The following is a 23,108-nucleotide window of genomic DNA, read 5'->3' on the forward strand; positions in this document are numbered from 1 at the left end:
CGTAGCGTCATTTTAAAATTACCATTACTCGCTGTGCATAACGTAGCTTCCTGTAATCACGTGCACAAACGCTCGCGTATTTGTAACAGACCACTTAACCACGTTTTTAACGAAAGTGAAAGACTCCTGTTTAGTGCCTGTATGGAAATATAGACTAACAATTCAGTAAGTGTAAGGTCTCTATGAAACTGCTCGACCAAGTGTCAGTCATTTTCGAAATATGACAAAACAAAGAAAGCATTTATTTTAACATTTTCATGCCATCATCCTTATATAAAACACATATTATTAAATTAAAGAATAGTTTACAGAAAATCTCAAAATATAACACTATTCCTACTTAATTTATTCTTGTAATATATTCACATTTTGTATCTTTATTTCACAAAGCCAGTAGACCAGACTTGTCTATCAGGCAAAATATTTACAATATATACAAGTATATAGGTCACATGACATCAATGGTTCACAATTTCATTCATGATAAACATACTCATACAAATATAAGCTTTGAAACAGACGATACATCTTAAAAAACAATTATTTGCAAAAAGCTTTGAAACAGACTGTACATTTTAAAAGATATTCTTATTTGCAAAAAAAGCTTTGAAACATACTTCATTTTAAAAGATAAACTTATTTACAAAAATAAACAATGAAACAGAATATACATTTTAGCACTATACTATTTATAAAACACATATCATTAAATTAAAGAATAATTTACAGGATATCTCAAAATATAACACTATTCCTACTAAATTTATTCTTGTAATATATTCACATTTTGTATCTTTATTTCACAAAGCCAGTAGACCAGACTTGTCTATCAGGCAAAATATTTATAATATATACAAGTATATAGGTCAAATGACATCAATGGTTCACAATTTCATTCATGATAAACATACTCATACAAATACATTGTATAAGCTTTGAAACAGACTATACATTTTAAAAAAAATATTTGCAAAAAGCTTTGAAACAGAATGTACATTTTTAAAGATAAACTTATTTGTACAAGTACATAGGTCACATAGTTAATGGTCATAGAAATAGTCATATAAAATATACATTTTAACACTATACTATTTATAATAGAAGATAAACACAAGAAGGCTTGAAAACTACTGCGAATCGTATGTCTGTTTATACCGTAATGTATTGAGAGAAGACATACGAATAATGAATAAAGAATAAACAGTGTCAAAAGTTTTTTTCGGAGATTTAAGAACTACATATAGATTTACACTTATTTCATATTTACAGTTATTTACAATAGGTAATTAGAGCATGTGTCATGTTATGTAGCTATTAAACAAAAAAATCTAAATCAATAGAATCAATTGTTAGTAAAGAAAGCGATAAAAAAGCCCTCACAATAAACTTTGTAGGCAGCTTATAAACATTGGTTATTTCTTCTTTTCAAACACAATCAACAGAAAAATAATGATGATAAAATATTGACGAAATATACAAAAGTTAATTTAAAACATACATCTACATCATCATCAAAAGAAGATCAGATCACCTTTTCACACCTACCCGTCGAACTAATTTCTTTCTCTACCAGCGGGAAACCAAATTTCTCACGTGACATGTAAAATGAATTTAACAGGTGAAATATAACTTCGTAGTTTGTCGCATCTACATTAATACATAGAATAGTGATGCTTTCAAATTGAGGAATTTGGTTTATGTTTAAATAAACAATAAACATGCCAATGGCTAATTACATTTGACAATGTAATTGGCTATAAATAACGGTTTTGGAAAGTCTGAAGAAAACAAATTAAAACGAAACATGGTTAAAAATAAGAAGATATGACCTTGCGTCTAAACGGTACATTTCAGAAGAAAAACTGTATTAATTATAACCATAGAGGTGTAATCATAGTTTGCAGATATTTCAGCTCATGATATCATACTTGTGAGTGTTTGATTGCTGATATGTAATTACATCTTCAAGAAAACATCGATAGTGATTTTCATCTGCTTTAGCACTTCACTTTTTCACAGCATTTGATTTTAATACATTTACTCAAGGAGATTTATTACATTCCACTCTGTACTTCCCACATCATAAGCAATAAGGAATATGACTTTTCAAGTTATTTAGATGACTTTTTTAGGCTTATGCAATTTTATCTGCAAAAAGGAATACAAAAATAAGATAACGATATTCTCTTAAAATGATAAAATTTGCAGTTGAAATTATCAATATCAAACTTCAAAAATGTCCTATAATTTTGATTTATGTTATTTATGTTCCCTTTGGAACACATATGTATCTTATAGGTGGAAATGGATTCATGTTCATTTAAAAAATAATTACGGTATATCATGCCTCATTTGATTTGCATTTTCTGTCTGTAAAACGATTAAAAATAGTTTTATTTCGTAGATAAAACAAAGATAATATATTAAATTACCTTTAACTTATATTTCCTGTTAATTGAGCCACAGACCTGAAATCAAATCCCACAGTATGGGACCATGTGTCAATGATGTATGCCAAATATCAAGAGGCTGTTATAAGTAGTTGCTGAGAAAACTGTTACGAAAATTTACTACCATTGACCATTAATGTTGAAAATTTAAATATATATTTGTCATAGATAAAAAATTTGATTCAATATATATATATATATATACAATTTTTTTTTAAAAGTGAGATCAATTTCATGAATTGCATTGGTTTTCATTGCCAGAACTAGGAATAAAACAAGATAACACAAGATATTGGTATGTAACTTTGTTTATTACCTTCTTCATTTACAACTTGGATAATGTGTTCTGTGTTCCTCTGCGGGGTCATCCGCTTCTGTAAACCCATAAAGCCTCCCTCCACATTTGTAGCATTCAACCATATCATTAACTGTCGTTCCGTTCACAGTATATACACCTATATATCACAAAGATATTAAAATAAACGATATATGAATTTAAGAGAAATTATGTGTACTTCTAAACATGGTCGCATTGCGTTGCTTATCTTTCTTTACTTTTTTCTAATATCATGCGTGTTTTGATAAATAATTTCAATTATTTGCTTGAAATGAAGGTACACTGTAGTTAAATGTCAACTGTCGGCTGTTGTGCGTCATTGTCCGCATATTGACAACATTAGCTCTAAGACATCTACATTGCAAGCATATCCCTTTATTAGAGATATAACAACCCATATAAATGAGATAAATTATTAAATATCGCTTTATAATGTTACATACTAGGCAGAAAATACATTTACTATGCCAGGAAGGCCAAGAGTAAAAACTATACTTAAACCTTTATTAGATCTTATTCATGGCATTTCTTGCATAGAAAATGTGAACCCTACAACGATACCATTAGTGAAATAATGAAAACACCATGAGCATTTTCCTCATAAAATGACGTACTCTGGATTTTTAATCTAACTGAAAGTTGTTTTAAATATCAATCATGCCTCTAACGTTAAGGTTTAGAGATAAAATGGATGCTATTGTGTAGCATTAAGTTTATCATGTAAATAGAATTAATCATTCCTAGGAAAGTCTTTTACCATTCTCTCAATACATTCTAGTAAGCGAAAATACAAAGTTATCTTGAATCATCATGCACTTTTTATCGAAAATGTAAATCTTTTGTGATATTCAAAGTTGTAAATTTATTCCTGAAAATAACAGATGTTTCGAAGAGTATTCGGAGTGACCGCTACTCAACAATTTAAATGGCACTAAGTAAGTATGACTGCGTAGTGGTATATCGACCGCCAACTAAAAAATTCTAGGTTGCAAATCGAAAATAGGTCATTACTTGGTATTTAACCAGCATTCAATTTGCATCATTCTTCAGAACATTTGAATCCAACGTGTGTTTTACGTACTAGCATATTACTAAAGGCACTTTGGGGTTCATTTCTCGATTATTTACTCAAAATTGCGTTTAATCTCGAAAAGCACTGTAAAGTTTACCGCACTTTTGGTCACAACAAAAAGCACTTTATCCCAAAGTGCGAAAGTAAAAAATATACATGCACGACATGATCTATTTCATAACGTTTTATAAACATTTTGAAACATTTGATAAAATTATCTTATATCCGCCTCATTCCTCTCGATACTGCATGGTTCAGCGCGCTTTTAATAGTGTTCTAAAAAAGAAGAAGAAAAAAACACAACCAATTTATCTCTTTATCTCGTCGCAAACTTTATATCGAATTTGTATCGCATTTCCAGTAGCCACATCAATTAATACGGCATTGTCGGTTTGATGTTATATTCTTGTTTTGATTAAACGCCAGTCGCATGTCATTAGCAAAACTATTCCATTTTAGCGTAGCATCAAATGGATAAAAACTAAGATAACCTTGAGGTTTAACAGTCGGTCAACTTTTCTTAAAATAAAATACATTTGTTATAAAGCATTAACATGATAATTGTCTAGTTCATGTCTTGTTAAACAATTAGATCTATCTGCAGCTAAACACAATTCCCTCTGGTCCATCAGAATAAAAGAATAAAATAAAAATGCATGCTTCATTTCATTTCGAAAATATGAAAATGACAATGATTTCACATCAACTGACAATGGTTAGCCGTTCTTATGAATATCAATATAGTAATAACAAAGATAAGTAAGAACAAAAATATTATTATGATAATTATGATATTAATTTCATTTAACATTTCACTTAAATATCTCTGTTTATTTGAGAAGCATTTGACGACTGGATTAGAATTAGAATACAAATCTCTGTTTTACATTTGCTACTTTCATGTAGGAATATACGGGTCCTAATTGTTATTAAAATATCTTTATAAAGTATCATGTTTAATATTAATTCTCACGGCCAACCGTATCGGTTGTAACATGGTATTTGGCTAGAATGTATAGACGACATTAAAGGTATTACCGACCCTAATGGGCACTACAAGGAACCAAAAAAGTCAGATTTATACCTTAAAGTACACCTGTATGCAAATTTAAATAAAGTTTACCGTACGGAAATAAAATTATGGCTACTTTTCTGACCACAAGCTAGGATGTTATGAGGGCCCTGTTTTAGAAATGAGGAACCTTTAAATAATCTGCAATAACATTCTAATGAAAAATATTTTCCAATTAACTTTTGGTAAGAAACAAATAGTACCATTCAGCTAACAATCCACATAAGCAAAATTATGGTTTCTACTTAAAATTTATGAAATCTGTATAAAAATGTTATCCTACCCCATCCATTTTACCACGTGTCTGACCATTTTCCTACTTAGGGAGCCTTATTAAAAAAATCCTTAACATTTACCCAAATAAGTGCCTGTTTTCAAAGTTTCCCTACATTTTTAAAAAAAAGTATATTGGTTGATCTTGTATAATATGAAATATTTTTACAGTCTAGTTTTGATTTTATTACACCTTGAAAATATCAGGTACCATATTTATTACTAGATTAAGCATGATTTAGCCAATAAAACCTATATAAAATGAGAAATCAAAATAAAACCCTTTTTTCTTTCCAAATGGGACATGAGAGATACATAAATAATGTTAAAAGCAAAAAAATAAAGAAAAAAGTTGATCCTTCTGGGGATTGAACCCACAGCCCTCATTTTCAATGTAGTTAACAGTAGTTCTAGCCTTATAGAACTTATAGAAATATGGAAATGTGTAAAATCATTCTTGTACTGTTTTTGTTTATTGTATTGAGCAAAGTTAATTCGTATTCTAATAATTCAGATTCGAACTTCCGTCCCGAGTGGACCTGCCCATTGGACGGTAAAAGGGCATAAATTGATAAATTGGTTTTATATAATTAAAAATGAATTAATATATTGATAATTCGGTTTCATATTAGGATATCTGATACCATAAATGGCTTCTTTGGAACCATACATTGAAGAACTGGAATCATATATGGAGAAAATCAACTTATATTTTGCTACTTCGGTTTCATACCCTGACGGTATGGTTTCATATATTGTAACTGTGGATTAATATAATGGATTCCGGTTAAATAAGAAGTTTTTTTAATTCATATACAGTCAAAGTGAACTTATATAGTATCCAAATGGTTACATAAATTGAAAAAGAACAATATCAGAAGCCATGGCTTTCCATACACATGCTTCATTTTGATTCGCCCTTTTTAACTTAGAACGTATAAAAATGGGCTTTATTTCAATAAACTAAAATTTCAATTTGACTAACAATGGAATAAAGTTTTTTGGAGGTTCGCAAATATATTATCTAATTAACATCGGCTATTACAGGCATTTCTGTTCGATTAAACTTGATGAGCACATACGTTTTAGTCGACAAGTGACATCACGTATAGGTGTTACTTGTTGGTAACAAATGTGTGATATACGTATAGGGATGACTGTGTCATTCGTGCCATTTGAAAAAGAAAATAAATTATAAATTTCAACGTTTTTATTTAATTTTATTTTACGTTTCTTTTGACCATTTATGGCGTGGCAAATGTTGCATTATTCTATGTCAAATGAATCTGTCGACTTAACATTATAATAGTTGTCTTATGAAATAAGTAACTAATATGTACTTTTAAAATAATTGAGTTCTTAAATATAATTGAGTGGTTATATATTTATATATCTTTCTACTAACAACTAAAACAATATACTTAAAATAATTGTATTCTAAAAATATTTATAAGGCAAAGAATAGGCTAAAACATATTTATTCCACAATCGAAACAAGTACTTGAAGACATTGTTGAGTAAATTATTTATGGTCTAAAAATGTTTTCATATGGACACTGTGTTCAAATACAGTTTTGGCTCTTTATAATGTATTTCACCAGAAAAGAAATTAATCAAACATTTATTTCTGGAATTTTTTAATGAGCCACTTCAAAGCCGAAAGATGAGGCAAAACTGAATGTCAATTTATTCACAAAATTAATTTGATATTAACATAAAAAATCGGGTGGCATGATTACTTGAAATAAGACAAGTATAACTTTCACAGTAATAAATACCCGGGACGCTCTTTGTTTCCCCTAAAAGGGTTACATATTATCCCGAAAATAGTCTTCAGACTTCTTTACTTAGCATTTAAGTTATCTAATCATCCTAGTGTTACCCTTAAGCTAAGGATAGAATTTTAGCTTATTACCGGAAATTTAAGCATTAGTTAACTGAATGAGACTTTATTTTGAAACAAAGTTTTCTGAGAATGAACTTTATGCCCTTACAGTAAAAGAGCAAGCAGTAACTTGAAGCATTTGAAAATATGTACCATTTGTTAAAATGTATATAAATTCTATTCATAACTGCTCTATGCTAATTGATGATCACATCCGTGTTATTTGTGCCGTGTGGCGGCTGTAAAAAGTCTCCCCGTACATTTAATCAATGATCTTATATTTTCGATCCTTTAAGATCGTTCAGCACGACATTATTGTTGTGCTTGTAGTATTTTTAGTTTCAACTTTTCGGCATTTTCTAGTTGGGTGGTTCCAATATTCCTACTTGAATAATGTTGAATCACCCTTAGGATATGTTGCCTGCTTTTTATATTTGTCTTTTGACGTCTTATCTGTGATACACAGGCTTCATAACCTCTGATCCGCTTTCAAAATTCCATTTTATTTAGTTCTGCCCATTGTTTTCTCGTTTAGGGCACACGCTTTTTATTACTTGGGGACCATACGCCGCTTTTCATGGAATGGCACTACTGTGTCACATTGAAGGTTCCATGATAACCGCCGTATGAACACACCTGCGGATGTTTCTGAATTCAAATTTTTACTATTTCATGTTTAAATGTTGAATTCTGCTTAAGCCGGTGCTAGGGGGGGGGGGGGCGTGGACGGTAACTTGCACTTTCCAGTACCGTCCATGAACAGGCTCAATCAAACTGAGCCTGCAAAATTTTCAATTTTGCTGTGTTGGGCTTTCTTTAGGGATTCTGTATTTATCTGTTTTAAATGGCAGTTGGTGAGTAAAATGATGATCAATACGTAACAATGGAACTATTTTAAACGAGCATCCAAGTGATTAGTTTTTCGACAGTACGGAGAAATGCTACGATTATATCAATATTATGAGTTACAACCGAACTCTTTACGCGTTATTTCAATGTCAATAAAGCCGTCAAAAACAATAACACGAAGAAAACGTGTTCTCATACAAATAAGCATAGTTTGCATAATAAATTTAAACCCGACCACAAGTCCCGCTTTTAGTTATATTCATTAATTTAAGGAGGGTTCATATCATTTATTGCCTACAAATTATTGATATGATCTTCAAACTTCCTTTAAATATGGTCGAATTTCAATTATTTATAAACACATCTTGCTACTGATAGAATATGAAAGTTTGTTTAACGTAGCAGTATTGGACTGAAAACTTATGAAGTCAAAAGTTCATGGGATTTATCAGAAAATCAATTTTCCTGCCTTTAATTTCAACTCCAAGGCAAAAATCATCATAAAATGGTTGTGAATTTAATTTTCCCTACAAGCGCAAAATTCGAGATTTATGATTTAATCTATATTTGAGCTGGCTTGAAGGTCAAAGTTTTTTCGCAATTCAGAATATTATGACTTTCGATGTTAGTGCTAATTTTCGTTACTTGTTCAAGCCCAATGTTCAGAAGAGGGACACATCTTTTTTACATTCTGATTAATGTATATCTGAAAGTTTCATTTATTGTGACGTGAAGTGTATTTTTCGCAATTTGACTGAGAAACTAAGGTTTTTGCATTTGATCATTAACATACAATTGATAAACTGCAAGCCAAAGAATCGGTCTTAAGTAAAAACTATGAATACAGAGATAGTTTGCGATAGGTATTATTTGTTCGAGATTTAGTAAAAAATGCATAGAATACATTTATGGTAGTTTTTTTTATTTATCGTGCATCATAATTAAACCCGTGGCGCGTTAAACCACATTGTAGGAAATAACTATAGATAGGATACATCGATTTCCCCAATCTAGATGAAACCAAAATTTAATAAACATATGCATGGCATCACATGATGGATGTCATGGAAAAATCTGGACATCGATATGTCTGTTTTAAATGTAAAATCGACAACATTGCAAATTTGAGTACTATCGCGAACAAATGCTTCAGACCAGATGCTTGTCTGCTAAAGATTTATAATTTGACAAACAATTCATTACTCTAAGTTTTCATTAAGTTGTGTATGATAAACTGCTTGTAATTAAACTATTGTTTGCTGTAATAGTTATTTTATATCAATTTAACACTTAACGGCACGTGAATTGTTGCGCCAAATAAAGATAACGATTCATTACAGGGATCTATTTTTTTGAACTAGGCTTGACACCAGTTCAGAAGATAAAAAAATATCTTCGTAATTATGATCTTTAGTTTAACCTTCCACTGTTAAAATATCTCAAGTCACTTTCGCCATAGATTCAGAATTAAACTTGACATGTTTCACGCCACTCCTTCGTTCAATCAAAACACTGACAGTTGCAGGTACATGCAAAAGAGTGCGGAAAGATTATAACATTTATAACGAAACCTATATGTGTCATGAATTAACTAAATTTTATAATTAGAAAGGAAACTCCGTAATAGCTTTCCACATTTTAACAGGATGTCCTTCAAATCCTTGCATAGTTAATCAGGTTTAACTTTAATTTCAGAAACGTGTGTTTTGAAATTGAATAACCTCGTATTTTCGAGGGCTATTTTAAATGGCTAAATCATACCTGAATATAAAGTTTATTAAACCTAACCAAGCTCTAGGAACTATTTTGTTTATGTTAAGCCAAGGGGGAAGGCTATGATTATTTTAGTACACGATAAAGTGGACAAACATTTACTTAATTGTAATCACTAATTATGTAAATGCTCGTGAATGAAAGCACGCAGCGTAATATTTGGTACAGTTCTAACAACGCCATCTTGGAGTATGTCGTATCGAAATTGAATTATAAAATGATAAAAAATGTCCTATGCGCCACAGTATTCTTCGTGATTTTTTTAAACGGATAGTTTTAGAAACTGTATAAACCTTTTGAGCTATTGAGTTTTGTTTTGGAGAAGGGCTAAACAATGGATTATTTACACAGATCACCAAAAAGTGAAACAGCCAGCGGTTAGTGTGTGTGAAAACTTGTTGTCAAAGAAAAATGAAAATTTTATGAAAATAATTTTCATACTTCTTTATATCAATATAATTATTTTTTTTTTCGATTTTTATACGAATAAGGTCAAACTAAATTTAACGTAAGAGTAAAAGAATTATATATTAGGAATTGATATACATATACATTTGCATAGTAATATTTTCCTGCTAATCAGTTGGATGAAAAATGATTAGAATCATAAAGTCAACAATGCTTAAATTTTGCAGTTTTTTTTAGGTTAAAGTCAATATAAAATATAACTGAATACGAAAATTCAGTAACATGCCATACACAATCTAAATACTATCTTTTCAAAAACACTTTTTCACAGACATATTTTTTCGGCACGCGACATATGAAAAATTAATTATCTGCTTTTCAATGATTTTTAAATACGACCACGTAGCTATTTTTTGTTACGAAAGATTCTTTGTGAATAAAACATTTTCTTTTAAATTGACAAAGCTGTTAAGTTATCTATGTTTCTGCGTCCAGCATGCAATGAAAATCCTTGAAGAAATGCTATTAAAGTGGTAGGCGAGTACTGTATGAAGAAATTTGGTACAAGTGTCACGAATAACGAATTATGTAAATACTCTTTTAAAATTGTTATCAAAGTCTTTGTTCTAGTGGTAACTCAACCAATCTGTTGATTCGGCAGAAAGCAAAAATTTAAAAAAGACAAAAAACAATTAGATGAAACAAGCTAAACGACATGCCACATTTTGTGCATAATATATTAATGGATCGTTACCAAGGTTTATCTTTATAGATATGTTTGTTACCGGTATATCAAATTACTTTTGTATCCAAAGCATGATATAATTATCATTTTGTCTAATGTTTGAAGTTCGTCAACTGTTTCTAAAGAATTAACATTATAATAAAAAAACACACACAGCTCTTGTTAATATTGACATTAAAAGTGATAGAACAAGCCGTAAGTGCCACAATGTTATCTCAGAAGTTAAGTGTATTATTTAAAATGTATTTCCGTATCGATCCTCCCTATTAGAAGATACCATATGCGTCTGTCCAGGAACTTCTGTTCGAAACCTTTGGCTTCTGTAATTCGTTGCATGCTGCCTTTCACAGCCATTCACTCCAGGTTGAGGCAAAAACTGAAATTTCATAAAACAATATCAGTAAATCTTATTTAATCTATTGCTTCCATTTTAGTAATGCCTCAAAGTAATTTATCCAACCCAATAAAAACGCAAATGATAACCTGCTTGTAAATGAACAGGATTCATACTTTGTTGTTCATCATAATGTTTCCGAAATTCACAAAAGACATTTAAAAAAATCGATATTGGATCGATAAAGTACTTTAAGTTTGTTTTCAACAGAGTATGGCTTGATTTAAATAATGGAAAAATAACAACATGGAAAACGCCAACATCCTAAACGACGGCTGTAGAAACTTTAACTCCAGGTCCAGAGCCATGGCTAAATTGTTTAAATGTTCAACATGACTCACTTAAAAATACTAAATTGAACTATCATAGTATATCCTAAAGCTCTATTCCCAAATTATGTTATCAATAATCAAATTGTATAAAATCGAATAAACGATGTATCAGTGAAATCCTTACCATTCTCAATCTATCCAGAACTCCAGTTTGACCACTCAAAGTTATCGTTATATTCTGGTAATCTTTCAATGATATTATCTTAGTTTCTCTGCCTGTGCGATCAAAATTTACTACAGGAGCATATGTTTCTGCTTTGCGCATTTTGTAGTGTATCTTTAAAATCGTAAGTGCGTTGTATCAAGTAAGGTTAACTAGATTATTTAAAAACTTAAGGCTTATTTACGTCCTACTAGCTAAAGCACTCCTTCGTTCAATAAAAAAAACACTCTCCTGTTTTATAATCAGTCAAATACTAGTTAAGTAACGATTGTGTTACAAACGTCAATCATAACGCTTCTGAATTAATAGATAAACTGTGATAAAGATTATAAACTGATAGTTTAGATGATGTACAAGTTATAATCACTATCGCAGTAAATAATAAATCTGAGGTTTTTGTGTAATGCAACTTAATCTTGTCGTTTTCTCAGATTTACAAACTTGCAGTAAAACTTGCAGTTTAAATGTCAAAAAGTCTTGAATAAAATATCTGTAACATTTTATGCCTATACGTAATAATTTGTTCTTGTTAACTGTTTTGAGTGAAACACTTATTCACTGAATCGGCTTCGTATTGCAAATTCATAAATTTATTACATATACAAAAAATTCTCATAAATAAACTTCCTTTTCAAATTTCAATTTGGTTAAACTTTAATCCTTTAATTATTCTATATTCTATCTTAACCATAATGACATTCAGTGCATAGAAATAAACAATTTACATCGGGTGGAAAAATGAACCGTAATTAAATTATGATCTATTTTAAGTTGAATTTGTTTGTGAAACCAAGGCCAGTTAACAAAGCATTTCATTGTTATTTGATAAAAAAATTTGAAAGTGAAGCGCAAATACAAGTAAAAGGAACTTTTTTAAACATACGTCTTGTTTAGTTCAGACTCAAGTGCTTCTTTGAATACAGATAAAAATAATTAGACCTACCACTAAAGGTGATAAATAACCTCACTAGCAACTGATGAGACTCTTTAAAAAAAAGTTGTTAGAAAAAAAATTGAACACAACCTGTAGTATATGAAGTATCAATTGTGTACAAAGAATTATTTCAATTAATTGCAATCCTTACCGGGGTCTTCATATAAGCTTGCTATACATTAAGTTTGATTACAATATCTCATTCCTAGCTCTAGTTATTGTCCGGAATATTTTTCTAATTTTTTTGTAACGGTGACCTTGTGTTGGGCTTTCTTTTGGGGATTCTTATTTTCTCTGTTTTATTGACCACACTGGGTCCAAATGCAATACCAACCGGGGTCTTCATATAAATAAATACCCAGAGGAGCACCTGATGTCTTCTTCATCAAGTAAAGCTAAAATGTCGACATATGGCCTGTATTGTGTTGTCCTGACGTCAAACCCAACCCGAAAATTAAAATATAAAAAAAAAAAAACGAAAACAATTTCTCCATACACTATTTTCTTAAACATATCATGATTGAATAATTTGAAGCTATAGTATTGTCAGCATCATTTTTGAAATGTTCAAAAGACCGTCCTATTTCTTAAGAGTCGTTGCATTATTATTCGTAAGTATCAAGAAAATTTAAAAACAAGCAAACAATATATATGTACGGTATATTAACAGCATATACTCGTACATATCACTAACAACAACAACAGTAGAAACTGCAAGTGCCTGACAAAGGTATTCAGAAGTTAAACGTCTTTTATCTGATGTACTTTCGAATCGATTCTTCCTGTTTCAAAATATACTTTGAGTTTGACCCGGTGCTCTTGTCTGGATGATTTGATTTAGTTACCATATAATGTATTAACCAAAGATTCCTTTTGATTTATAAACGATCATGGTTGTTAAACGAGCTTGAATCAATTTGTAACGGCACGCGACTTACGCGTGTAGGGGTGTATAAGTCACGCCGCTGTGAACACGTATTATCGTATAACATCAGTTTATCTTAATTGAAAAGGAAACCACCTGTCGACTGTGTTAATGTTATGCATGTCATTTGATACTGTTGCCTTTAAGTGTGATTATTCAGAAAGGCAATTTATGATAATTATAAAGATTGATATTAAAACTGTAATAAATTATATTCTTACTTATCCGCACTTATATTGAATTCTAGTTTATATTCATGTACAAATATTTTTCATTCATGATGTTAAACGTGGCAGTATTTTATGAATATTTTAACGCGATTCAGAAAAACTCCTTAAGTAACATGTTCTCTTACTGCTGCTGAAGAACATGTTATGGTTATTGTATTTTATGACTGAAAAATATGGGAGCTGGAACAAAAAACAAGTATTCACGCGCGCAAAAAGCATCTAACCTTGTAAAGCTTTAAGTCAAGAACATCTGTTTGTTGTTCCCTTGCATGTTTGCAATGTCTTTACGGTTTCCAGATGCACCAGTTAAGATGGACATAGTATTACTTACAATTATACCTCATTCTATTTTAATTTTCGCATAAAAAATCATTTTAAATAAAATTTCAAACACATCTTCTGTTTGTTCAGGCATCTGTCATGTTAACGTTATGGACATTCTTTCAATTCTCAACCATCTAATGCAAATTTTGCCTCGCTCATGATATTCCTTTCTTTTATCAGTACTTATCGCAAGTGTCCCATATAGTTATAAGTTCATTTGACCGATAAAAGTGCTGACAAAAAGATGCGTAGAACATTTCGATGCCAGTTTTATGGTGTCTTTTGTTGTGTTTTTTTTTTGCGATGAACGCCGCACTATGCAATGAACACTGCTGTATAGCGTTCACTGAAAATGGCCTACAAACACCGAACATAAAATAGAAAGTTAAATCGAATTCACTCAAGGTAATGTTTTGACTTATTTCTCTATCAAAACAACATTTTTCATCTGTTGAAATGTGCAAACTATGTTGACATAGTGTAATTCTCGGATAGACCAGTTATTTAATATTTATTTGTGGATTCCATACACCCTTATTCATCTATACTATCCAATCATGAACCCAGTGAAGATAACTTTCATTTTCATACTTATTTCATGTCGTTTTTTGGAGGAGAAGGATTCTCATGATTTCCAAGTAGAACAGTATCCGGATAATTATATTTCGGACAGTATCAAGGTTTTAGCAGTCAATTATGGACAACTTTTGAATTTAACACCTTTATTAATTAGTCAGTGTCAACTAGAAAGAATGTTTCTCGTACTTTAGCGAACAGAAATGATTTACTACCTATATCTTGTTGTTGTGTGGAGATTTCCTTTCGTGCCCCGGACGCTTTGCTAGTTTCACCACAAGTGATTTAAAGTTTCCAATAAACGTGGTCTTATTTCATTCATGTCAACACTAGAAGTCTTACCAAAGCTACATGGAATTAATTCTGTAGCTCGTAGATCTAGAGCCGCATGTACTTGTGTTTCCGCAACCTGGTTAGATTACTTAGTTCCAGATTCTGAAGTTAACATCGCAACTATTGTATTCAGCGCAGGGATCGAAACAGACAAGGGGGTGGCGTTTGTATATATATCAGGAAGGATTTATCCTACAACATAAGCAATGATCGCAAGCATGAAGAATAAGAAGCTACATAGATTGATATACTTTTGCCAAAATCAAAACCTATCTTATGTGGTGTTATTTATAGACCTCCTTTGCAACAAAACTTTTATACAATTTTAGACTCTTTATGCTCGTCAAGAAGTGACTTTTTACAATGTGTATCTATAATTTTAGGAGATTTTAATACAGATGTGTCTTAAATTAAGTCTTATCCCCTTTTGCAATGTTTAAAGTAATTTATTAAATTAAATATGTGCCATAACAATCAATTGATCTTAGACCCTACTAGAGTTATAACTACAAGTTAAATATTATTGTCTGTTGGTAATTACCGGCCTGTATCCATTTTAAATGTTGTATCTAGAATCCTTGAAAAGTTTGTTTATGACCAGGTTGAAAATTATTTTAAAGATGTAGATCTGTGGTATAAAATTCAATCAGATGTTTAAGGAGTGGTTTTCTTACTAAACCTTACTATTTTATCAGGTAGAACAAATAAAGGTAATGTTGAGGGTAGGGTGCTTTTTTGGATTTAGAAAGCTTTTTGACGAGTCGCCCTTCATTTTTTTAATAAACAAAGCACAGTTCAGTAATGACGTTTTAAAATTTGGGTTCAAATCATAAAAAAATAGATAGAAGCAGTTTGTAAGTCTTGGTACTTTTTTTTCCCAAATTTCCAAAAAAAACATCGGGTGTTCCTCGGGGTCGGGCATTACCCCTTCTTTTTAATTTATTAAATTAAAATGTAGCTGTGGTCGACCCTTTATATAGAGTCTAAAACATATGTGTACATGAACACTTGAATACACAAGGGATTTATTTTAAATGTTAAGGGATAAGCATGTTTAATTTAGTTGTAATTTCGAGATTACATTCCTTTTTTCACATACAAGAGTGTCCCTTCTCAAGACGAATGACTGGTCAAGAATTTCCCACAATCATAAGATTTTGAGACTACCAGCCTGTCATGAGATGCATCGTAAGACTTAACTTGTTTGCTTTGGCCAAACCCTTGACAACAAATAGCGCATACATGTTTCTTAAGTCCGGTTGCTACATACGGTGTATGTTTAATCAATATTTAGATTTATATTTGTTTCCACATTGGCTACACGTTAATTTGGATTGTGTCTTTTTTGTTTGGCTGGTCGAAGGTTCTTCTTGGACACCTGGTCCATTGTTTCACAGGACAGATCCAGCTGAAATTATTTAAGATTACAGTTGTTATAATGAACACTCAAGCTTCTGAAACTGTATTTACAAACATTACATCGTTAATGTTTCATCCGGGAAAACGACAGTTACCTTAATTACTTTACTTAATGGAAAATTACAATTAAGGTTTAAAATGCAACATTATGATAATCATTTGTTCTGAGCAATCTATGAATATGCATGTCAGTTACTTTAAATTGGCAAAACAAGATAGTTTATTTGAATCAGTCTTTCATACAATAAGTATAGCATTTCATACAATAATTATAGCAATAAAAGAATAAAATTAAAAATATTACCTATTAGACATATCCCTTAAAAATTTGTATAAAAACGATAATCTTTGATTCATCATGAGTGTATGCTTTACAATAAGATGTTGAGATAAAAATGTTAGATCGAAAAAATGGGTCTTTAAAATGAATAAATATATAGGCGTTTACATCATATTATAAAGCATAAATAATTAGTTGATTTCTAACTTTGAGATTGTAAATGTTCTGTCAAATTCAAATCGTTCATTTCAACTATTCTCAAGTGTCTAAATTTCAAGTAGCTAATGCACGGCGGCTAACACGGAAGACATGTGCTAATGCCGTTTTGCAGAAAATGGCACTCGTACATAATATTTTCAGTGTCTGATCAATTATCAAACTCCTGTCTTGTGTGTAGGTAAGTTAACACATCTCCGCATTCGGACCTTTTCCATTCAACAAGTTAGCCAGAAGATAACAGTAATAAGTGGTGCCAAATCGTCTAAATTAGTATGCAACTCGTGAAAATGTCTCATTAATACCGATGGGAGTTTATGGTTATGAGGATGTGACAATAACAAATAAACGTAGTTATATCAGACTCAAAAACAATTATAAATACAAGTTAAATTGTTAACCATATTAAAAAGATTAAAAGACGGATTTTGCTACAGCCAATGCGTTTTGGGCTAGATATCTTGTTAAATATCACCGTCGTCCACACATATCAACTAATAGCTAATTAGAATATTTATGTGTTCATCGGGACTATTCGCCGAGCCATTATACGGAAGTTACATTGATGACCATAGATTTCCAAGAATTTGAAAGATAAAGACATCTTGCCTTTAGCGCGGACTTAGCTCCCACGACTTTTGAGTTTGTTTCGCGATTAAATTCGGATTTACACGGACGACTGTTCGAATCTGTGCTTGAAATACAAAACAAAACATTACTGAAACAATATGAAAATTATTGGTAATCTACCATACCTTGAATTAACTGGCATTAGCAACGCATAGAGTGTGGTGAGAAATGTTTTGAGAAGATGTTACAGTTGTAAAGTAAGCGACGTCGTTTTGACGTTATAAGGTGCTTCACGTATTGTTCCGTTTTTCTTAACGACATACGTTTTTATTTTAGCTTATTTTTTCTGATTTTCTGATGCTTTGTTTACATGGGTATGTTTTGTTTTTTATCCCCTAATCAATTCGGGTGCTTAACAAATGAATTAAATCTTACACTAATAAAGATCAAAAATTGTGACAAATTTTTCTTTAACTTTTTGCAACCCACAGACAAAAGACAAAAACATAATATTCCCTTTTCTCTTCGTATACAATATTTGGTTTTTCCTTTTCTGCTGAGTACATCAAACTTCCAAAGTAATTATTGCATGATTTTTTTATGAGATAAACAATATCTTCCTAGTTTGAAGAACATTCCAATCTTATCTTATATGTTTATAATTTTTACAACTATGGCCTTAAAAATATGTTTTAACCTTTTATCAAATTTCCTACTTTCGTTTATGCTTAAAATTGGCAAATATTTCGTTTGTGAACTTTCTAAACATTTAAACGTTTCAAGAATGTGTAAACTGCTATTCATATAAAATAACATAATTACATTTTATTACATGAATGAAACAACTTGATTAAACATTTTTAAACTTATTTGATTTTGAAAAAATAATTAACAAAATAAAATACCCCACTCTTTTTCTAACATATTAAAAAACGGTCAAAAAAAAAAAAATTTTCTTTATAAATTTGGTAATTGAAAATTCCAATCAACCATACCCCCCTTTTGAAACCAAAATTTAAACTTTAAAAAGCTAAGTTTAAAAGAATTTTTATGTTAAGCGTGACACTGTTTTAAATTTTCTTCCTCTTTACGATTTTAAAAAACCGCCCGGAATCGATAACGAAACTAGGACAAAGTTGGCGATACGATATAAGTTTACTTTAAGCGTTATATTAAATAGGGTGTGAATTTTTTCTTAATTAATATAGAGCGATTGGTATTTTGAAGATATAACTGAACTTTTTATTTCAATTTTGATCTGATTTACATATTCTTTTATTTTGAATATAAGGATACAAATTTTAATTCTCCGTATCCTTTGTTGCACAAGTAATTAATCACATTGACATTTTCTATTTTACAGACGTAGACAAAAGTCATTAGAAATGGTGTCGACAAACGAAGATATTGTTGGAATCAAGACAAGTTTGATGTATCCACGAGAAGAAGAAACACGTGATTCAAAGAGATATGTTGCTTTTAATTACCAGAAAAAAGATTACAAATTCCATCCTCTAGAGATAAATTTCGCCCAGTCTATATTAAGCTCAAGCAGAACGATTAATTACATGGACCTCTTCCAATGTTCTCAAGATAAAACTGATTATGGATCAGGATCAGATTCTGCCGAGGAAGAATGGAGTCCATATAGCTCTACAGATAACCTAATGTATGAAGAAATGGCACCTTCTGGAAAAACAAACAAAAATAGTTCAAGACAACAACGGCTTCAAAGGTCTTCTTGTCAAATTGACGAACAACTTGTAGAACAAAGTGCTTTGTTTTTTGAAAAAGACTGTGTAGTGCAGCATATGACCGGACCAAATGTACAAGAAGACAATACAACAGCACGTGGGACTCTTGCATGATCAGGAAAAGGATATAATTCGATATTATTACCAATGCTTGAAGTCCTATCAGTTAAAAATGTAGTGATGCCTGAGAATTACTATACGCGGTTGGCTACCTTTCGTGAAAATAAGGTATGCTGGCCACATGATAATCCTTCTGCAGAAGACATGACCATTGCTGGATTTATTTTCAGAGGTATGTACATCATTATATTTTAGTAATTTTATAAGATTGTTTTTCATTAATTGAAAGCAAATGTAACAATTAAAAGGCCTAAAGTAGATCCGGTTTAAAGTTTAGCGTGGTACGTGATTCACATACAAAAACTGATACGTTTTTATAAAACAAATTACACGTTGGAAAATCTTTTATTACCGTCTTACTTATGAGTACTAAACAACTAGCAACAATTAATAGCGTCAATCAGTTGCTGGTACGTTTTTATAAATTGGTGGAAGTGTGCTTTAAATGATTTTTTCCAAATTGTCCAACAATAGCTTTATTGATTTCATTGTATAAGTAAAGTTGAAAGTAATATAAACATTACCGATTCTTTATGTGTATTAGATTCAGAGCAGAAAGGAATAAACTTTCATACTTTAATATGTTAAATACTTATAGTCTGTATAACATGCTAGATATAGGGGTTGAAGCGAAGGTTGTTCAGTGTTTTATTATTACTTTTATATTGTCAACAACAAGCACCCGCAACACTTCTTCTTTAAAAATGAGTGTAGATATTTTAATCGACATACAACTGCTAGTAGGTAAACAAAATTATATCATGATACGTGAGACGTAAGAACAAAGCTATAGTTTTCAGAAAAACATTTCCAATATTATTTTTTGATGAAACCAGTTGTAAGTATAACGTTGTCAATTCAGGCGTGTTTACGACAGTCTGTGATAAGGTCGAGTGTGACAAATGTGGAGGGACACTCTATGGATTTGAGGAAGGAGACGATCCCATTGCAGAACATGAAAGATTATATCCGCAGTGTAAATGAAGTAAGCAATAAACTGATGTTTTATTACTTTATAAGCGTCGAAGTGCTAGATCCGATTAGACTAGTGGTTTGGTTTCAACATTTCATATTGATGTAGATATGCATTTTAATGCACTTTTAGTAAAGGTACATGAACATTTATATACAAATAGACTTCGATTTCAAATAAACCTTACATAACTAAGAATATTATGATGCCTTTTACTTTTTACATACATTACAGACAGAAAGTTAAACGTTTTAAGTTTTACTTTTAGAGTGCCTATGTGATACATTCTATAAGATTGATTTTCAAACGGAATCGCAACATACTAATCAGAACACATTACAAGAAATATATGACTTTTCTTTTCAGAGATATAACATTCAGAAGACCATCAGAGAACTTTAGGCTTTAATTCACATAGGAAATTATGACAGGACTATTTTCTTTTTCCTTATGGGGGCAATGGCTTTTTGATTTAATTTCAACTCCTTCTAAAATACAAAAGTTTAAGAATACCTTATACAGCACGCGTTAGTTGAAAATCACCTGCTTAGGAGATCATATATTGAAGGAACAAATAACCTTAAATCTATGAATGAAGTGAACTAAGATAGCAACTGATTGTTATTGTATTTTCGATTTATTTCCAACACAATGCAAACATTGACAGGTCCCAGTTGAAAGTGTATTACAGTAACAAAGTGGCGAAGCTCTACAAATGCTAAAGTGTTCAATCGTTGTGAAGACTGACTATGAATAAACAACACTATATATATAGAAACAGTGTTATAATTTCAAGAAGTAGCATAGAATCGCTCGATTCCAACAATATGCCTAAAATTACCTTCTTCACTTGACTCCGAAATTCACATTTTTTGGTGACTGACAAACATACTGATACGTTTAAAAGAATAGGAATTACATTAAAAAAATGTTTATACTGAGTACTTTTAAATATTGTATTATGAGAACGTTAATAATGGCCAAAGCATAAATGTATATAGCTATGTAAACAATTTTTGTACAATTATCTACTTATCTTTTCAATGCCTGGCACTTTCCTTATCAGTACGTGTTAAGTATCAATAACTGAATTAGATCTTTAAATTTCTTTAATGCTATTTTCAATATGTCGTGTCAATTCAATGATACAAAGTTCAGGATGGATTTAGTTGACATTTTGATTCTACTTAATTCCTTTCTATTATGTTCTATATTGTGACAAAGTTTTGCCATATGGTAGGTTTGTGAAAATATCATACGTTATAAACAATACTATTCAGGTTTTAACCAACTCGATGGTCCCGCAGCTGCTTCATGTACGAAAACTATGAAAAAGCAAGATAATACTCTTAAATATTAAGCATTTGGGATTATTTTTGTTTTAGATTGCTTTGTTTGCTTTTTCGAGGAGTTAATAATATTTGTGATATCAAAACAAATCCTTTCGAGAACCAATAACATTGTATTACAGTCGACTCTCGTTATCTCGAAGTCATCGGGACCGTCCAAAAAATATCGAGATAACGAAATGTCGAGATAAACATATTAGGGTTTGAATAAGGCAGAAACTAATTTTTACAAAAGACATGTGCATACCTTATGTCAAATAAACTATGGTATCCCCATGTCTTGTTTTCATAGGACTAGTCACTTTTTAACAAAGTAACATTAGCGGATGTTTACCAGCAGAAATACGGGTTTCTGTGATAAAAACACACAGTGATGTTTACTCAGTAAAACACCAATATAGTGAAAACATTGTTTTCAGGGTGGTTGATCCGGATATCCTCCCGGGTTATTTATCGGGTCTTTCTCGAGATTGTTCGACAACAATATTGCAACGATAGCGTTTCTATACTTTCACTGTTTCATTTACATTTAAAGTCATAATGAATTGATACAGTGTTCGAATATTTATAAAGAACGTTAAATTCACTCATTTCGGACATAAGTCAATCAACACGCTAAATAGATTAACTTTTGTAAAAACAGCTAAACATGTTACAAACATAATCATCATTATGACACGCGCTGTTGAGCAATTATCGTCTAGTTTGTGTTTTTCACAGGTTTGAAGGGAACAGACGAAAGAAAATATTAGTCAAGATAAACAAAGGATAATAGTGTGAAAATAACTGTTGGTACTGAAATTGTACATCGAGATACTGAAAATATCGAAGTAAAAATATCGAGATAAAAAATATTTCCAATATAGATATAGAAGTAAGAAAATCGGGACTTTCATCGAGATAACGAAAAATCGAGAAAAGCGATGTCGAGGTAACGATAGTTGACTGTATAATAATGGCGTATTTTACCTTAATGTAGAACCATAGCATATAATTATTTTATGGTTACAGATTGCGACAGTCTGGCTTACTTTTTATGTCAATTTAAACCTAACGAAAGAGTAAATGAATTTAGAAAACAATTTTACATTGATGCTAAAACAAAAATTATTATATGGTTATGATTGCGACAATGACATGATAATGCTATTTTTCAAATCAGATTTAAAATTCAATGAAGAAGGAAGTATCCTAGCATGTGCATGTCAAAACAACTAACGGGATCACGTTACTATATTCCGATGATCTCTTAAATCTCTTTGTTTTTATTGTATACAAATTGTATAATTAGTTGCATAAAATGTATCAATGGATTTCACAATGTATTATTTGAAAACAAATATATTATTTGA

At 30.9% G+C, this 23,108-nt stretch overlaps 1 protein-coding gene and 1 long non-coding RNA gene across 2 annotated transcripts in view; one reads left to right on the top strand and one right to left on the bottom strand.

The window, feature by feature from the left end:
* Positions 1-328: 328 nt before the first annotated feature.
* LOC132728594 (uncharacterized) overlaps positions 329-23,108 on the bottom strand; it is a 46,560-nt gene continuing 23,780 nt past the window's right edge. Inside the window, exons 3-4 of the mRNA XM_060714260.1 lie at positions 2,767-2,905; positions 329-2,148 (exon numbers count right to left, since the gene is read on the bottom strand). Coding sequence (XP_060570243.1) covers positions 2,772-2,905 — 134 coding nt within the window. The 3' untranslated portion in view covers positions 329-2,148; positions 2,767-2,771. The remainder of the gene's footprint in view (positions 2,149-2,766; positions 2,906-23,108) is intronic.
* LOC132728596 (uncharacterized) lies at positions 18,919-21,869 on the top strand. The gene is made up of 3 exons (XR_009625504.1): positions 18,919-19,606; positions 20,297-20,419; positions 20,774-21,869. It is a non-coding gene; the product is annotated as an uncharacterized LOC132728596 (long non-coding RNA).

This window comes from Ruditapes philippinarum, unplaced genomic scaffold (assembly GCF_026571515.1).
Source record: "Ruditapes philippinarum isolate M1 unplaced genomic scaffold, ASM2657151v2 ctg8311_1_1_1_1, whole genome shotgun sequence".
Classification (NCBI taxonomy): Eukaryota; Metazoa; Mollusca; class Bivalvia; order Venerida; family Veneridae; genus Ruditapes; species Ruditapes philippinarum.